At 47.3% G+C, this 17,759-nt stretch overlaps 1 protein-coding gene across 1 annotated transcript in view; it reads right to left on the reverse strand.

Moving 5' to 3' along the window:
• Positions 1 to 17,759, reverse strand: part of LOC128709330 (protein serrate) — a 102,539-nt gene that overhangs the window by 44,591 nt on the left and 40,189 nt on the right. Inside the window, exons 4-7 of the mRNA XM_053804318.1 lie at positions 9,037 to 9,091; positions 8,136 to 8,241; positions 7,885 to 8,033; positions 6,907 to 6,967 (exon numbers count right to left, since the gene is read on the reverse strand). Coding sequence (XP_053660293.1) covers positions 6,907 to 6,967; positions 7,885 to 8,033; positions 8,136 to 8,241; positions 9,037 to 9,091 — 371 coding nt within the window. The remainder of the gene's footprint in view (positions 1 to 6,906; positions 6,968 to 7,884; positions 8,034 to 8,135; positions 8,242 to 9,036; positions 9,092 to 17,759) is intronic.

A 17,759-nucleotide genomic window follows, 5' to 3' on the forward strand; every position in this document is an offset into this window, starting at 1 on the left:
ATGATCTGCGGTTTATACTTCCGAGACAGCCCGGTTCTCCCGGTATCGAACGTATCGGCGCAACTGGCAAGATCAGTTAAAGGACCGCGCACACTAGCCATCGTACTACAAGTTACCAATTATATTTCAATAAAAATTGATGATAAATTTCTAGACACACAACCACCGGCGCAAAGCAAATGCTACGCTAGTATGATGTCTTTTTTTAAGGGGGGCGATGGGACTTACGCTCACGGTTCTCAAAGGATGCCTTGGCCGCGGAACAACAAAAAAAGGCCCCGTGTGTCCCACCATCTCTTCTCACGGCCAAGTGTCGCATATATTCCCATTACGGGGCAGGTTTTTTCGTTGCGGTGTGCTCACTTTGGTTTCTTGTTATGTTACTTGTACATAGTGGGGTTTTTTTGTGTGTGTCCTCCTCTACTCGATCGCAAAGATTTATTTACGTTTTTTAGCTTCTCTTAACCCCTATCATTCATCATAAGTCTATTCACCCTGGGCACCTGCAGGGTCTTTCGTGAAGATGCGGGGCATAATGAATATGCGGATACAGGTTTACCGGGTGCTTTCGCTTCCCCGGCAATAATAACCACGTGACAATGGTTAATGCCATAATGGCGATAAGACATAGTGCAACGTCATGGGTGAATTTTTCCTAGAAAAAATATCACTTGTATGGTAAATAAAATCTGTCCCTATGTTGCGTCTACAATCAAGTTACATAAATGCTTGTTACGAGTCTATCGATGATGAAAATTTCCGAAGACTTCGTTAGGTCTTTTCTCTTTCCGACCGATAGTTAATGAAAAACAAATCCCATTTCCATATTTATTCAGTACGCGCACTGAAGGGTTGTTTTCCGGGGTTCAATTTTTCACTCCCAACCAACGCCATCAGTGACCGCGGCTGATAATTAGACCCATCTATCTCGCAACCTGCTGCTTCTGTGGTGATGCTGTTTGCTGCTGTTGCGGCCAACCCCTTGCGCCCCATTGCGGTTGCAATTTTGTAGCTACTCGTCCATAAGCGGCCGCGCTCGCGCCAGTGTGTGTGTGTATTTAAAAGTGCAAAAGTAACACGTATAACCATTAAACTGGCTGAGAAAGAATGGATAAGAACTCGGCTTTCCTTTCCATGCGAGCGCTAAATGGAAGAACGGTGCGAGTAGGGAGTTAAATAAAAACAAAATAAAAACGGATCCCATCCAACCGAAGGCAGCTAATAATAAGTAATGATATGTTTATATTTGTACTCCGTACGCTTCACGTGGAACTTCAGCATTTCAGCTTCAGCAGGAACCGCGTTCTTCCCAGTGAGGTTCCAAGAGCTCAATCGTCCCTCTTTTTTTTTGCTGCGTCGTGATTGCCCCTCTTCCTCGCTTGGCTAAGGTCTAGGACTTGATCAAGTTTCTCGCACCGCAGCACCGCAGGATGTGGAATGGTGTGGAGTTATTTCTCGCGCTTGGTCGCACGTTCCGGGTTTGCTATTAATTATTACCGAAAACATAATCCTGTTGCACGTCGGAGCACACTGCAAAACTCGTTTCGTTGGATCTCATTTAAGCAATGGGAAGCGTTTGATTGGTGGTGGTGCTTTTTTTTTGCTGCTGTTGTTGTTATAAATTTACAAAGCTTTTCGTATACACCACTTGCCTAACCGACCTGCCTACCTAGCATACATACGTTCATCAGCGGGCGATTGCGAGGTTGAGATAAATCAATTAATTCTATACCGTCAATAAATTTTTTGCTTCCGCCCGGTTGCGCGTGACACGGTTGGAGGAAATGCTTTCATGCACGCTCTATGTTTCTATTATTTTGCCATATCGATTGTCATTGGGTGTATGTTGTGTGTTACTGTTGGGTATATGGGTAACGAAAGCTCGCGTTTCCAAACGAACGGGGCTCACGAACACGTACCGAAGTCCTCCTTGTTGTTGGGATGCTGGGTGAGTTGTCTTCACTTGGCTGGTGCTGTTGCGTTGTAGACATTGTCGAAGCAAGAGCACGGTTAGGACAGTACCACGGTGCTGGGCAACATGTCTTGATGGTTCATTTGTCCGCCAGGATTGCTTACATGCGGTACAACATGGAGCAGCATGGGCAGAGGAAAAAAAGCATTGAAATAGGGACAGATTGTAAAGGTCTTCGTCGTGGCCACTAAGGGGAGTATTGAGAAGGACACAGCAGCACACACAAAAAAAAAGAACAACCCTGAACGACAGTACAGTGCCGAGTCGTCTTAATATTAATGAATGCAGCGCGGACGCTCATATCGCTACTGTCTTATCTTTAATGTATTTATTATTATGCTACCATGCGGCGGTTGGCGACTACCGAATGCGTTCGGTTTAGCGTGGTTTTATCGAGCTGTTACCGCGATCGGTTGTTCGGCAGAAGCGGTACCACCGGCTGGCAGAGGGTTTGCACAATCGAACAGCGATCTCGCATGTGAGAAGGGACAGTGTCACGCGATGAGAGAAAGGATTCTGTCGCACGAAACCGCTGCACCGTTTTGTGGCACCGTATGGTTCGCGATCCTTTGGCGTGAATAATTAAGCGTTCATTTCGCGGCTCGCAACGATCGTTCGTTTCGGGCGGGAAAAAATAGGAAAAAAAAAACCCCCGAAAGTAATTGCCACCACCAACACAACCGAAGCGCAAGCGGACACCTACCGCTGGCTGGCGTTGTAAACACGGGAACATTATGAACATGATTAAACAACCGTTTGTGAAGTGTTTTTACTGCTGCCATCTAGGTCCCATCCAACGACGTCTGAAATGTGGGAAGTGATGATTGGCGACGTTTGGTGGATTTTGTGGCTTTGGCACGGAAAATAATCGCGATCGTACAGAGAAGCTGCCCGGTGTTTGGAGCATAGACGCGTTTCACACGACACGGAGGGATTCGTTTTTTCTCCAGATTGGTATTTAGCGCGCTGGGAATTAACACGTGAACGCGAACGCTGTGGCGTGTAGATTGCACTAGTTTTGTGTTTTGTTGCATAGATGTTTTAGGTACTCACCAGCAGCAGCAGTTCGCGAAGGACCGTGCCGGGCAGACAGAACAGAGTGTGCGGATAGTGAACAGTCACTGCTCAAAAGCATTTCCAATGCTTCCAACAGAGCGTCCCTTTTTTGGCGATAGTTAGCAGGCGAAAATCAAGATACGTGCTCAATAGCCCGATGGTACAAAAGTGTGATCGATCCGATTGTGGTTAGGGGTGCCGCAACGCGCGAGTGGTGTGGAAATTTCTACCGAGCGGTGACAGATTTATGGATCAGAAGAAAATTGATACCGTGGCGTGAGAAGCGATGTGAAAGTTATCAAACTGCTCTCCTTCGCGTGTGTGAGTGTGGTAGTTCCAGGACTTGCAGTGACGTTTGATTTGATCGCTGCCAAGTGGCGGTCCCGGCCTAGTCCAAATCGGTGTCTCTGGTCGACGACACTCACCCTCGCATTGGGGATCGTTTATCGATCGCCGCCATTTGACAGCTGCCGAGCGCGAGAATTCGCACGCCATATTAACTCGCTGTGCACCAAATTGAGTCTATTAAGCTAGACACCATGTGGGGGAGCTTGCGATAGAGTTGCATTCCCGTGCGTCGCCAGCGTAGAACACGCGATTCTCGTACGCTGGATGGTTTAAATTTCAATTCATTAAATTAATTAATTATGACGTAAAAGGTAACTAACATCGGACCCGCGAGACAGAGTGCGCTACCGCAATGCCACCGCCAGAGTAGTTAGGGCCTCCAGCAACGAGCGCTACTCCACCACCATTGCAGGGTGCGCGATCTGGCGCGATAATTATGAAATGGGAATCTGGATCTCGGGCCATCTGGAAAGAAGCTCTGCAACAGGGTGTCTCCACTCTCCCGAACGGTTTACTCCCCTTCTATGGAGCTTAGTGATAGCGATCTCTGTGCAAAAGCTTGTTGTCGACAACCTATGCCGCCCTACCGGGACCAACGCCAAACCCGTGGGGTGGTGTGCCGTTGTGGAATACGGGTCCGGAAGAAGGAACCGGGTCGGGTCTTTTGTGTTGTCAGTTTTGTGCGCGATAATCACGTTGATGGGTTTTGCCGGTAGGCTTTTGCGCTCATTTGGCAACTGAAACGTGCGTTTACGGTTGCGCGCGAACTCGAGTGGACCGGGGAGTGGCGGAGTGCCGGGTGACGGACTAAATTAAGTCACCCGCTGTCCCCGCGCTGACAGGTTGCCGTCAATTAGGGACAGTCTGTGTGCGCACCGGCGAAGCTTAATTGATTGTGGAAAAGTTAAAAAAAAACTGCACACTGAGCACACGATGATGGACTTTTATGAAACGCAACATGTGCGAATTCTGCCAGTAACCAGTCGAGCAGTGGTTGTGAAGATATGGTCAGTTTTCGTGGAAATGATGTCCGAACCTTCGTGTGCGGTGGACGAGACTACCCAACTAACTAACCATCAACACCCGCTCCGCATCGCATGCGGACGAAAATGAGTCCAAAAATGGAACGATCGGTTCCTTTTATTGCCAGGCGCTAAAGGTGTAATAGTATAATTGCGGCGATTTTCCGGTGCTTTAACCAGAGCTCGTTTAGGAGCAGGGGGTTCGATGGGAAGCTGCAGAAGGCGCAGTCTTTGCGGTGGACGAGGATTGGCTGGCATTCTTTTCGGTAATGGTTGTAAACCAATAGCACTGGCCGTGCTACCGGTGGATGCAATTTCCTCGCAACAATTCTATTGTTTCAAGCATTGCAGGATAAATTAGCCAGAGCCAAGTCGACAAACGAACGTCGATGCTCTTTTTTCCCAGTGTTTATTTACGCGTGCGTGTACACCGGGTGGAGGGCTCAGTTCTGTAATGTGCTGTGCTACCGGTACGAGGTGTTTTATTAGCCAACAACAAGCGAACCATCCTCCACCTTCCATCCGTCGGGTGCTTCTGCAGCGACTTATTTAGCGCTTCATTCAGCGCTACCGTATGCACCCCCTATTTGTAGCGTGTAAAATATTTACTAGGGCCGTTGGATGTAATTTATGTTTCGGTACCACCCGCTTCCAACCAACACCGCCAGTCGCACTTGCAGTAAGTGTGGAGATTGGGCAGAAGGTTTTAGAGCCAGTGTTGTTCCACATGAGGTGCGCGGTGTATAAAAGCTGTATTCCTCAAGGAATCACGGAATTTTCCTTCTGGTTAAACTATGGTTTTCCGAACCGCAGTTCCACCACCCATCCTGGGTGAGTACGCTCGCGAAGATCATTTGTTTGCCGTATCGAAAATTTACAACCATTTCGAACTATCGATTCATGGGTTTCATCGGCACGGCAAGATCACCTTCTATATGCTCTTCCCATCGAGAGGAAACAATGGGTACCGGGGGTACCGGTAATTTCGATAGTTCGAGGAGACATATTACACGGGACACGATCAAACGACCGGTACAGCGCCATCGAGCGGTAGCGGGCACGAGCATCGCTCGTACGGTAGTTGTGGCCGTCGTGTCGTACGGATGTAGTATTTGTTTTTAAACTGTGCGAATTTAGATCGAATCGAATAAAAAATGTATGTATGCAAACCGATCGGTACAAAACGGAATTTTAACCCAAACGCGCTAAACCATCTTCGAAGGTAGCAAGGAGCACCAGGGAAGGAAGACGAGAGCGAGCTGGCAGGGCTAACAAATCGTTGTTCGATTGTAATAAAATAGAAGAAAGAGCTAATTAGGGTAGAGAAGGTACTACAGCTACAGCTACAAGCCGTTTTCGCGTGTTCGTTTGTGAAGCAAAAACAAAACAAAAAAAACACATCCCCGTCGATCACCCACTTTCGCACCGAAGCATTTGAAACGGGGGTTGAAAAACAATTCACAGTGCGATCACGACCGAGCTTTTTGTTTTTATTTCCACCTTTTTTGCTTGTTTGTTGGCTAAAGGAGCTACAACTGACCGGCCCATCCATGCTCACAGGCCCTTCTGGGATGGGAACTATCGGCTAGGAGTCAACGGCAAATTCGCGTTCATTGGCTACGGGTCGTCTCATGGGGTGCCGACACGATCGCCATTCCGGCCCTACTTTGTTCTACTTAGGATCGCACGTCGACGTCGCGATCGTGTCCCGATGGGCTTACGGTACGGCATTGGTTATTTTTCGCCCGCGAACTGCCCGGACGGACGGAAGGTACCTGGGTTGTTGCACGACCGGTGATTGGTTCGAGGTTTTGGGGGAGGTTGTTTTGGGTTTTGTAACCCTCCTCTGGTGCATTCTTTCGTGTGGGAGTGGTGGTTGGGTTTTGCATCGGTCACAAAATGGAACGTTGGTTGAAAGCAGTTCGCGTCGCAATGTTGCAAATGATAGGAACCGTGGAAGGGAAATGAAGTATTTGGGGAAAATGTTTTGGAAGACTATGTTAGAGCACATACATGTATCATATAATCACAGTAATCTTTTGAAATTTAACATGAGTTTGCTCGGCGATTGCCAAGAATTGGTGGAGTAGATCCTCCATTTGTATCTTCAACCAGTCGCTGTGAAATTATTAGCAAAAACCTTCAGAACCTTCTGATCTACCTCTCAGTCACTTCCGCAAATGTTAGTCAGTGCGCCAATGTTTTTAATCAATTGCCTAGACCTTCAGGGATATTAGATCACTTTGCTTACGATCTTTATCTTTGGATTTTAAGGCACTTTACGCAAACGTCTGCTGTCTTGGAGCCGGGACAAGGCTTCTATTCAATAATCTGACCTTACTCCAAAAAGGAAAGGATATTCAAAAAGTAGGATCTGCTGTATCCGGAGGATACAAAGTACCTCACGATCATCATCATCAGCTAATAAAGTCATCAAATTACACTTGGATTCTTCCCTAGGCAGCAATTCGTATTTAAATTCATTTCTAACATCATAGTGGTACTTACTCGCACTCGCCCGGCTGGTCACATTTGCCGTGTATTTGATCACATCCTGGCTTGCAGATTGCTGAAAGTGGCATAATCGCAGTAAGAAAATGTAAGTATTGTGTTAAAAGGGAAACTCGGCGACCATACATCAAATGAAATAAAACGTAACGCAGAAAATCAGCGCGAGAGTGAAAGGAAAAACCTCAAACGTATCTGGTACGTGAAAATGAACCAACAGGCCCAACTGGGCAGCAGAGCGATAACGAAGGAAAATGAAAGTAAAATAAAATACAATATAAAACCTCGAGCCGGGCCCGTCACCGAGCGACGCACCAAAAGACAATGCGTGCAAGTAGAAAACATCCATGTTGAAACAAATATAAAACCCCAACGATCGGATAAGATAGTGCCCAGGTAATGAAGAAATAAAATTCCAAACGTAAGGAAAAACAAACCCGAAATCGAATTTTCACCACCGTTCGCGTTGGTAAACTTTGGTAACAGCCAGCTTGGAGGTCGTTGTTGATGTTTTTTTCTTAGCTCATTCCCGCGCTCGGTTTCCCTTCAAAGTTCCATTAGTCTAATCTCGCGAGCGTTCTCTTATCCACCGCGCGAAAGAAAAGTATACCGAACGCACTAAACGATTCCTACCAAATCGCGGGGCTCGATCGCGCACTAGCGCTCGAATGCATCTTCATCGAAACGATCCTCGACCGATCGATTACATAAATTGACCTTTCACATCGGGTCGGGTTGCTACCAGTGTTTTGCTGTGAGATTTAGACATTGTATGGGTGCTCTCGTTGGGGTTGGTGTGGTTCGTTAATCGTTCCATGGCTTAATCTTGTGTAAATGATAACATCTTGTCGGAATGCTGCATTGGAACATTGGTCTTAAAAACGTATGATGTATTTGAGATTTTCCTGACCACGAATGTTTCGATTTCGTAAATTGCTTAGAATCTTTCTTGAGTGGTAAAGAAGCAGTGGCACATACCTTTTTCACAGTTCGCTCCCTGCCAGCCAGGAAGGCACACTTTATTGCCCTGCTTGCCGCAGGTGTAATGCCCGAACTGATCATTCCGGGGCCGACAGAACGTCGTGCAGGTTGTGTTGTAGTAGTTGTCCGCACACTGTACTCGTACACTGCAAATAAAGCGACGTGTTGCACATGAGTATACTGCGAATTACTGCCGTCGAAAGTATTTTGGGCGTATGATAAATGTTCGCTCGTTGATCGGTACTTACCGGTACGTTATTCGTGCGCTCTTGCCTATATGGTCTAATGTATTCCAATCGTGCGACGGTAGAATAACCCCAGAAAATGATGTCTCATCAATAAGTCGCTCGGAAACTGCAAAACACAACGAAAGGAAACGTTAATGACGGAAGGTTAGCAAAAGGGTCAAATAGAGAAATCAGGTTTATTTTTTTAATTAGCACTGTTGATGGTTTTGGTTTAGTTAGGGCAGAAGATACGCTGCATCAGGAAAACAGTAAGGGTAGGATGTACTCAGTACATTATTCAGCCCGCGTCAGAAATCACAGCAAGAAATGTGCCGCAGAGAAAGAACGTGATAGCAAATGTATGGCACGATCCTTGCTAAACATGGAACGCTACAAATTGTTATATTGTGAGGATTTTCTTTTGGTACCGATCGTGTCCCGATGGTCCAAGCCACCAAAGGATGGAGAGTTGAAGAAGAAAAAAAAAGAAAACAAACAAAAAATGAAAGATTGTTATGCTAATTTTTAGTTAACGTCTGACGTTAGTGCATGCGGGAGTAACGCCACTCAAAAACCTCGAACAAATGCCCACCACAGGGCTTTACTGTGCACGGTAGCACACTAGAGTGGATGTGGTTGAGTCCATCACTTGCACCTAACGTTCGTCGCTTGCATTAATTCACACGAATTGACCGAGGCCAACCGTGGTGTGGTGTGTTGTTTCACACATGTTTGAAGTACTGGTTGTCCAGTTATCACCCTCATGCAATCTATCTCGTTGTTTTACTCCAGTGGAGCAACAATTAATTGTAAAAGGTCTTGGTGTAGTCCGTACAGTCGCCCAGGTACCGGGATAAAGGGAGGGGGGGCAAAGTATATTGAACCATTTTATATCACGGGGTCGTGTTTAGCGTATACTTACTCGAGTATGACTCGTTGTACATGTCTAAAGCTTGCAGGATAAGTGTGAACGATTTCTGAAAGTAGGAAAAAAAACGAAAAGAAACAATGATTTAACAGATGAAACATGAAGTAGTGAAGCAACCGTGAAATGTTTCCGAATCGGTCCACCTTCAGAGGGGTTTCGGTCCGATCTCAAAAACGGCACGGCCCCTTTTGCCCCACTTGACCGAGGTAGACCGACCGGCAATGAGAATGTTTACGCACTTAATCGGACATTCTAGACGAGCCATTCAGCGAAAACGTGTACGTTGCCAGGTCCGAAGGTTTCCGAAAAGATCGTGAGAATTTTTACATTAATGAGATTGCCACACATAATTCTCACACCGCCACCGGGTGTGGACACCGGGGCCGAACCGATGGAAAATATTTTCGGACGGACCCGTTTTTTTTCCTTTCGGGCACCGTCTCGGCATCGGCATCATTAGAGCAGAAAAGAGACGAATTGAAACGGTTATGCTCTCGTTTTTCTTTTCCGTTTAATTCTTGTTTTTGTGTGTGCTGCTGTTATTTTACACCCCGGTTCCTCATTTGGTGATTTCACACTTTTCGACAATTGTTATTGTTACGGCCCCTGGGGCCAAACGTAGTCGCCTCCCGGGCGCTATGAATTACAAATCAGGAAGAAATGGCCTGATGGCGAACCAAATCGAGGGAATTCGAGAATGGGAGAACACTGTTGAAGTGCTTCTGGAATTCTTGATCAGTCGCTGGTGGGTCCTGACCAGTGGGGTCACTGACACGCTGACGACAGTGAACGGTGAGCGCCATCTTTACCAAACTTTCCCCTTAGCTGTTTTTTTTTGTGTGTGGATCGCTTCAGCTCGACGTTTGACCCAGACTTGTGTGCCCATGTTCGAAGATCCTTGTTAGGTGATAGTGTCTCCCCCCCCCCCCCCCCATATGTACGGTGGATCTGGGATGGATTGGGGGGATAGGAAAGGGTGTCGAATTAATGTGATATTTAGAAAACATGAAACACATTCGCTGTGTTCTCCCCCCGGCCTCAAATGTCCAAACACCAAATCTCGATGGTATCGTACCGAACATCGATTGATCCGTCAAAGTGGGGTGTTAATTTAAGAGCGTGGCTCATAAAAAAAAGAAAGATCGGGTAGCTTTTTGAGAAATTCAACAAATTGACAAACAAGCGTGATCGATAAAAATCTTTCCAACGTTTTGTCCGGTGCGGTGCGTCACACGTCCCCGTCCAACGTCGTCGTCTTCGCACGTACTAAAACGATTCAGCTCCAATCCATCGTGAAACCGTGCGATCGGCTAAATGATGGTGGCTCGGCTGGGGTAGAAGGTGTTGGGGAAAACATATGCGAGATCATCATAAAGATTCATTCATAAACGTTACCGGCGAGTACCGGCATCGTGCCGTCGCGGGCCAATGGCCGTCCATCGTTCATTAGAAGCGAGAAACACATTCAATGGAGCAGCGACAGCTGTGCGGGCGCTCTTGGTGCGAACTATGCGAATGAACGACAGTGATCGGGTGAGATCGTCGTTTCCTGCTCGTTATGGCACGTAGTATTCACACATCATAACTCAACACCCCCTCCCGGTTCACCCCACGCGTGGTACAATCGGCCCCCGGCACCATGGAAGTTTTGCACCAGCGGATGAAATCGCGATACCTTGGCTAATGTGTCACCGGCACAAGTCGGTGTAATCGGCGGTACTCGTTCGGAGTCACCGGAACTGGTGGGACTGGAGGCGCAAATAAAAAAAAAAAAACAATACACTTAAATATGGTTTTCTACTTCATCAAACTACCCCCAACAGACGGTCGGCGGTACCGGCGACTCCTCGGGGAACTCCATTTATGTCTAAACAGTTGTCTCCACAGTGTCTCATCGCGTGATCTCTCACTTAATGTGTCCGAGAAACCGGAGCGTACTAAGGGGTAAGGTGTGTAAACACGGTGACAGAACATCCGATTCGTCACCCATCCCTTTCACCCAGCTGCGCACCCATTCCTTCGTCTATCTCCTGTTCCTCGCCTTCCTTCATCAGCATGCTGTTCTGCCTTCACCTGCACGAATGCGATCGGTTGCAGCGTAGGGTAAAGATGTCGGTAAACCGCAATTTACATATCTTGTTCCGAGCGATACCTTCATTCATACTGAATCTCCCCGGTCCCGGTAGATCGCGATGCCCACCGGCGGTGTGGCAGGCACTGCTCATACACAAAAATGTCCGGAAAATGTAATTTAATTTGAATATAATATCTGCCCTTCTCGCAGCACATAACTTCCCCCCTTCCCCCAAAAACGGCTTCTACCCATCTCAGTCACCATTCAGGAAGGGTTCCACGTAAACTCTCCCGTACAACGACCGTTTGGCGATGGCATGGCAAACGACGAAGACGCGGTTAGGATACCTTTTTTCGTTTCGTTGCATCGTTACGTCTCGCGGCACACGATAGCATCTAAGCGAGACCGATCTGGGTCTCTCTCGCAAGGAGCTTTTATTATGATTGAATTAAAACGGTTGATAACAATAACAAAAGTATTCTATTCTTTCTCCCTGCCTCGTGGTCTTCGGACGGGCGCGTGTGTTCCCAGGGATTCCCCCTGCGCGGGTTCTTCCCCATTCGGCAGAGGGGTGCCTGGTGATCACTTGCCCTGTCATCATCATCATCGTCGTCGTCTTCGTCATGCGCATCGTAGAAATGGAAGGTAGTCTAGATTAATGTATCCATCACTATCTACCCTCCCTTTTGGCTGAGCTCTTGCACCATTCCAAATGCCACTCCAGCGGCGGATGTGCGAGTCTGTCCACCGGTACAAACATTATGACACTCGGGTGGCGATCCCGAGCAGCTTAACGAGAGTATTAATTTATGCTTCCGCGCACGCACGACCGCACAATTAGTGCGTGCGCGCCCTTGGTTCGGTGGGTTTTTTTTTTGGTTCTCCATTCTCTCCCGGCGTGTAATGGAACCTTCTATTTTTTGGTGGTTAATTTTTGGTAGTTGGCTGCTTCTTTTCAAGGGAGCCCACAAGAAAGGTTGGCCCCCGTGTTGCATTTCATTACTCTAAAGCGTACTTTAAATAATTGGACCTGTTATTGAACGCCGAAGCCGAGCAGAAGCCGGATGCATTCTTTTGTGGTAAATTTCACATTAGGTGTTCGGACAGGACAAACAAAACGTAAAATGCTTATAGCAGGTGACGGAAGCACAATTTGTTTAGCATTTGCTCGGAAGGTTGTCCCTTCCGTATTTTTTTTTTCGTTGGGGTGAGTCGTGTTTGGATAACATTAAAAAAATCATCCGATCGTGGAAGGTTACAAGTATTGTAAATATTCAAAGTCAACGTTCATAGTGATCTCCAAAAACCATCGACCTGGATGTGGTCGCTTGAGCACAAATTCTTCCCCATTATGTTCATCGCTGGTAGCTTCTGCTGCCAACTTTAAGTGATAGCAGCGCAGCGTTGAAATACACGTTCCGCAAGGGCTCGACGGTCCGACGTTTTGCAGCTCATGACGCACAGCAACGGGAAACGGTATGAGCTTGCGATACAATCGTGCACCCGTCCTTTACGACGGGACGGGACGGACAGCTAATGTTTGACGTACGACGCAGCCGCCATCAACCCGATAAAACGTGGTCTACCGAGCGATCTATGAGCGCGTTTACCTAACGCGAACGCTTTATCTCCCGCAGTGCGCGGAACTCGCATTTTATGCTGTGAAGTTAATTGGAAATCAAATGGCGTCCAAAGCGTCCCGAAAATAAAAAAAAGGAAAATCAGAAACCAAAGCGATCAGCGTGTTGGGTGTGTCGCTGGAGAGTAAGGAGGGAGGATTCCCGGGGGGTGGGTGAGCAGGACAAAAGCCAAGCGACAGGATTGGGTGGTTCGGTGGATAGGCGTATCGTAAAAATAAAAGCCCTAACCTGTACCACCACGGGTTCCAACATCTAGGATGATGAGGTTCTGGTTTTCATCATCATCATCGTTTTCCAATTCAAGCTGACCAGAAGAGATCCATCACCCGCGTGGTCCAAACTGGACTGCGTGTGCACGACGGGCGGTAAAACTGCCGCGGCAAACAAAGAACCCGTTTGTTTCCGTACCCTGGCTAGGCCGCGCGTCTAGGTTCCTCCGTTGCAGCCCACGATTGAGCATTAGGAAATCTCTTAATCAGCCCCAGAAACCTTGGGCACCGGGATCCGCGTTCTCGATCGTGTGTCCGATTGCCGGGGGCCTCATGGGATGGGTGTCGTTTATATGGTTTTGTTTTCCAATCTACGTGTGCGTAGAATTGTTCGGTTGTTTTGTTCGGGGTGCGGAAAAAAAGAGGGAGCAATAAAAAATGGGAGTACAATCACGATCCCAAAACACACATTCGGACACGTACGAAACTATTGTGTGACCATAATTGCAGAAGTGTGGCCCCGATCTCTAATCTTCATTGTTTGGCCGTACCGGCATGATCCGGGATCTGGGTGCGCAAATGGTCGGGAGAAGCGGACCGGGATATCATCCCAAAACCGTTGAAAGACTAGCAGACCAGCACGGTTGTCCAATCCCAGGGCCGGTGAGTTGCACGCGTTTATGGAAAATTAATTATCGCCCAACCATTTTACTGGTCAGCTTCTTTTCGTTTTCTTTCCGACCACTAGTTGGGAATCACACTACCTTTCACAGTCGTAAGGAAGGAAACGCATTGAAATTCTGTCCACTTCAAAAGTACTTAAACATTAAAGAGACACCTCCGTGCGGTGTGGTGCTTGAACTGCTTGAATTTTTGAGGACTCTTGCGTAGAAATGAGAATCGAAATAATAAAATACCGATCAAGCAGCACTCGCACTAATTCCCAACCAGAGCGCAATCGAAAACATTTTCGAACTTCAATATCAAACTTCTCAACCAGACTCATCCGATCCCGAAGGCTCGTGTATGTTTTTTTTTAAAGATATTTGATAGCTGCTATTCACACTACCTTGAAGGAGGTTCTTTCGTTTCCAAAAAAAAAGGTTTCTGCTCTCTTTCTCGGACGTTGGGTGTGGTCCAGGGTAGCGGCACTGTCCGGGATGTTTATCTTAGGGTCTCCGTTTTGTTTTCAAGCGCCCTTTTGTAGCTGTTTGGATTTCACTTTACGGTTGCTACGTGCGTCGATAGCCGAACGTCGGCCATCGGTTGAACAGTGTTACCTATGAAAACAGTTCCGCTGCTGGGTGCGCTCCATACCGCGCTGTGGGTTTTTTTGTATTTCTGATTTATTAATGCGATGAATGGAAACGCATTCATAAAAAGGTGATTTGACTAGAGTTTTATGAGTTTGATGAGGTTCGAAATTCCTTAACGAAGAACAGTTCACTGATCCCATATCTCTCAACAGTGGCATTATTATTCTACGCAACGCACGCACATTCCACGGTAAAGAGTAATAAATGCTGGCCGCCCTTATGCGCAGCCCGCCTTAAACTGGTCGAATTGTAAAACATAACTTTGTACACTTTACGTTTCGAAAAATGGAACGTGCACAACAACATATAGGCGGCTGCCTTTTGTCGCGTCAGCAGCGCACCATAACTTGTCATTTTCAATGTTGGCACACTAGATTTGGTGGCGAGTTCATATGCTGTCAAATGGCAATCGCATATATAAAAAAACAACCGTACCATTTTTCCCCATCCCTAATGACAACCATTCTTGGAGTTGGAACGAGATTCCGGAAGGAGGTCACAAGAATGCCATCACTTGTCAACACTTTTAGGGGAGGCACAATATCGCCACAAATATGGCTGGTTTCGCTCGGTACTGCTTGCCTTGCAGTTAACGGTTGTTGTCACCCGGGGTTGGAAAGTGTACGTAATGTATGTTTGTGAAATGATTTATCTTTAATTGATATGTTTCGATGGGCCTTTTCGGAAGAAGGAACACACTGCGAAGATGATACCTCCTTGGACTTGAAGCGGAGAATGGCCGATGGTGGCGTATGTACAAAATTGGCCAGTGTTGGTTTTGGAAGTGATAATTGAAGTCAACCCCCTGTCCATGTCCATGCAAGGTCCTTACGTGGATGCGTGAAATGTGTCCGCATGGTGTCGAAGATTGGCGATAGGTTTATGTTTGTCCGCGGGGTTTGGTCCAAAAGCCAATTTCAGCCTATCGGCAACGATCGCTGAACATGATCGGTCCGGCCGATTGCCGGATCGCGAAACCTGGAATCGTTCCGATAAAGGAAAGTTGGGCTGGCCTCCCGCTGCGTTCCACGCGAGCTTGCATTCGGTTCGTATTGCGCGCGCGGTCAAGTTAATGAGTTAATTAGCTGGTCCCCGTGGCACAGTACTGCCTGCGGTACGGTAAGTCACGTTCCCCGACGGCCCAACCGCTTGCGATTGGCGTATCGCGTGATTTGAGATCTCGTTTTGATCGAGAATCAAAAAGAAAGGTGGTAGACGAAGCACATTGCTTCTCTTGCACCTAATGATGGGTCGCATTAAGGAGGACCTTTCGGAGGAGTTGGGAGCTGCTAATTAACCTTTTTTTTTCTTTCATTCAGCCAACTGGTGTTGGTACATTATTCTTGTCACGATTCTCGAACGAATTTCCGTCGGTCGCATCAGGACTGTAAAGCTCACGAAGACGGATAATCCAGCAGGCTGCGTGCGCACACTGACGTCGATCATTACGATCGGTAACATTGGGCTAAATCATAGACGCCGACGTACACCCGCAGGAAACCTTGAGCTTCCGGGCGAGCTAGACACGACCGCGGGGAGACGCGCGATTCCCGTAGCCCTGGAAGGGAAGGGAATCAAAAACCCTATCGCGTACCGAATGGACACGATTCTGTAAAGATCAGTGCAATTCCGAAGCGCCAAAGGGAGGTCCCATTAATGATCGGTTATTTATGAGCGACCACCGCGCGATCAATTCGAGTCCCCGCGTTGTTCCTGGCTGGACAGATGTTACCCGTTTCCCCGGCCCGAGGGGGAGGAGAAGAAGTGCGACGCGGGAACTCGAGATAAATCTTCAATTTGATCGAAGGCCGAATTCTGAGGCTGTCGAGGCAGCGTAAAGAGCATCGATTACGAAACGATAATGATGGGCGTCTTTTTGGAGGTTTTCTTTTTCGTAGCGATTCCGATGCCTTTCTAGGCCGGTCGGTCGGTATCTTGTTAGTGAAGCACGGGCAAGGGATAATAAACGCGGGGGTTTTCCTGTTTTCTCCTTCAACACAACACACCGATCCTTTACGATGCCACAATGAAAGAAGCCACAATTTGAACAGGGAAAGTAAACCAACCAGTCTGAAGTCGCCGCTGGTAGCTGGGATGTATCCAGTAATTATGTTTCCTTATCCGAGACCGGTACCGTACCCTCAAAATCCGGACTTCTGACGTGGTGGCTTTTGGTTTGCTGTGGGAAAATAGTTACATTTCGTAACGCAAACAGTTGATTGAAAATATAAAACAAAACCGTGCCAACAGCCAAGCGGCACTAAGCGGCACACAATCGGTCACCATTGTTGGTTTGCGATTCACTTTCCGATAGCGGAAAGTCGGGTGGGGAAGTTAGGAAAAGGGCGAAGCGTACCGCGTAGGGCGAGTGTGACACCCACCCTTCGGTGGGAATCGATGAAACAAATGCAAACGACATAAGGCTGGACCGGCAATCAAACGAACTAGGCAACAAAAAAAAGGAACCAACATAGAAATGAAATACTACAAATACAGGCGAATGTCAACAACATCCATCAGCACTGACGCCGATACCACGCAATATCTTTTGTTTGTGGTAAATGTCAATGCAAATCAATTTGGCGTCGGCGGACTTTTTTTTAATGTTTGTCGCTTTTTATTTGAAGCGCTCGATCACACGGAATCTGCATCGATGTTTGGTGCCGATTGTGCTTCGTACTTTGTGTGCGATTGTGTTGCAAAACAGTGCCTCCTTGCTGCCTTTCGGTTTCGGTTCGGTAAAGCAGACATCCAATCTCTGCGTACGGGTGGTAATAAATTAAACAAAAAAGCGCACATTGCACTGCGGAAGAGTTCGAGGCGGAAGAAGGAAGAATTATGTACGCCAGCATTGACCCGGCTGTGTCACCGAGGGAATATGAATCGTGCGTCCTCCATCGCTAGCACTAATCCTGCAACCCGCGGCGGTAATGTGAGAATGACTAGAATGCTGCTATAACGATCGGGAATGGTTTTGGGTGGTTTTCACCAGTGCCGTTGCCCAGTGCGGTTTATGCTCATGAACGTATTTTGTGGCGTGGTGGAGTCTTAATGTAGTTTTTTGTCTTTGTTTTTGCATAGTGTTAAAAGATCTGTTTCGTTACGTTTTTACAACCAAACGTCCAATTGGCTTCAAGTGGGGGTTCGTTGTTCGCGGGTGGGAGGAGTGGAAGCTTACCCCAGGAAACATAAACCAGAACACACCGGCACAATAGCCCAGGCACTGGGGAACAGAACGTTTGGGATATGGTTAAACAAAACCGAAAGGAGTCGCATAAAACTTCTACATAATTTTAGCCCTCCCGAACGAATAGCCATCCAATTCTTCCATAATGAGAACTCTCCTCAAAACGTTGGAGTTATGTGATGATTTTGGTGGTCCCCGGCCCCGAAACGCACACACCCCGGGTTGACAAATGGGTCAGTTTTGGTTTGGTTGGGTGGAGAATGCATCTTAATTAAATGTGTATTGTTGAAA

The sequence above is a fragment of the Anopheles marshallii genome, chromosome 2 (assembly GCF_943734725.1).
Source record: "Anopheles marshallii chromosome 2, idAnoMarsDA_429_01, whole genome shotgun sequence".
Taxonomy (NCBI): Eukaryota; Metazoa; Arthropoda; class Insecta; order Diptera; family Culicidae; genus Anopheles; species Anopheles marshallii.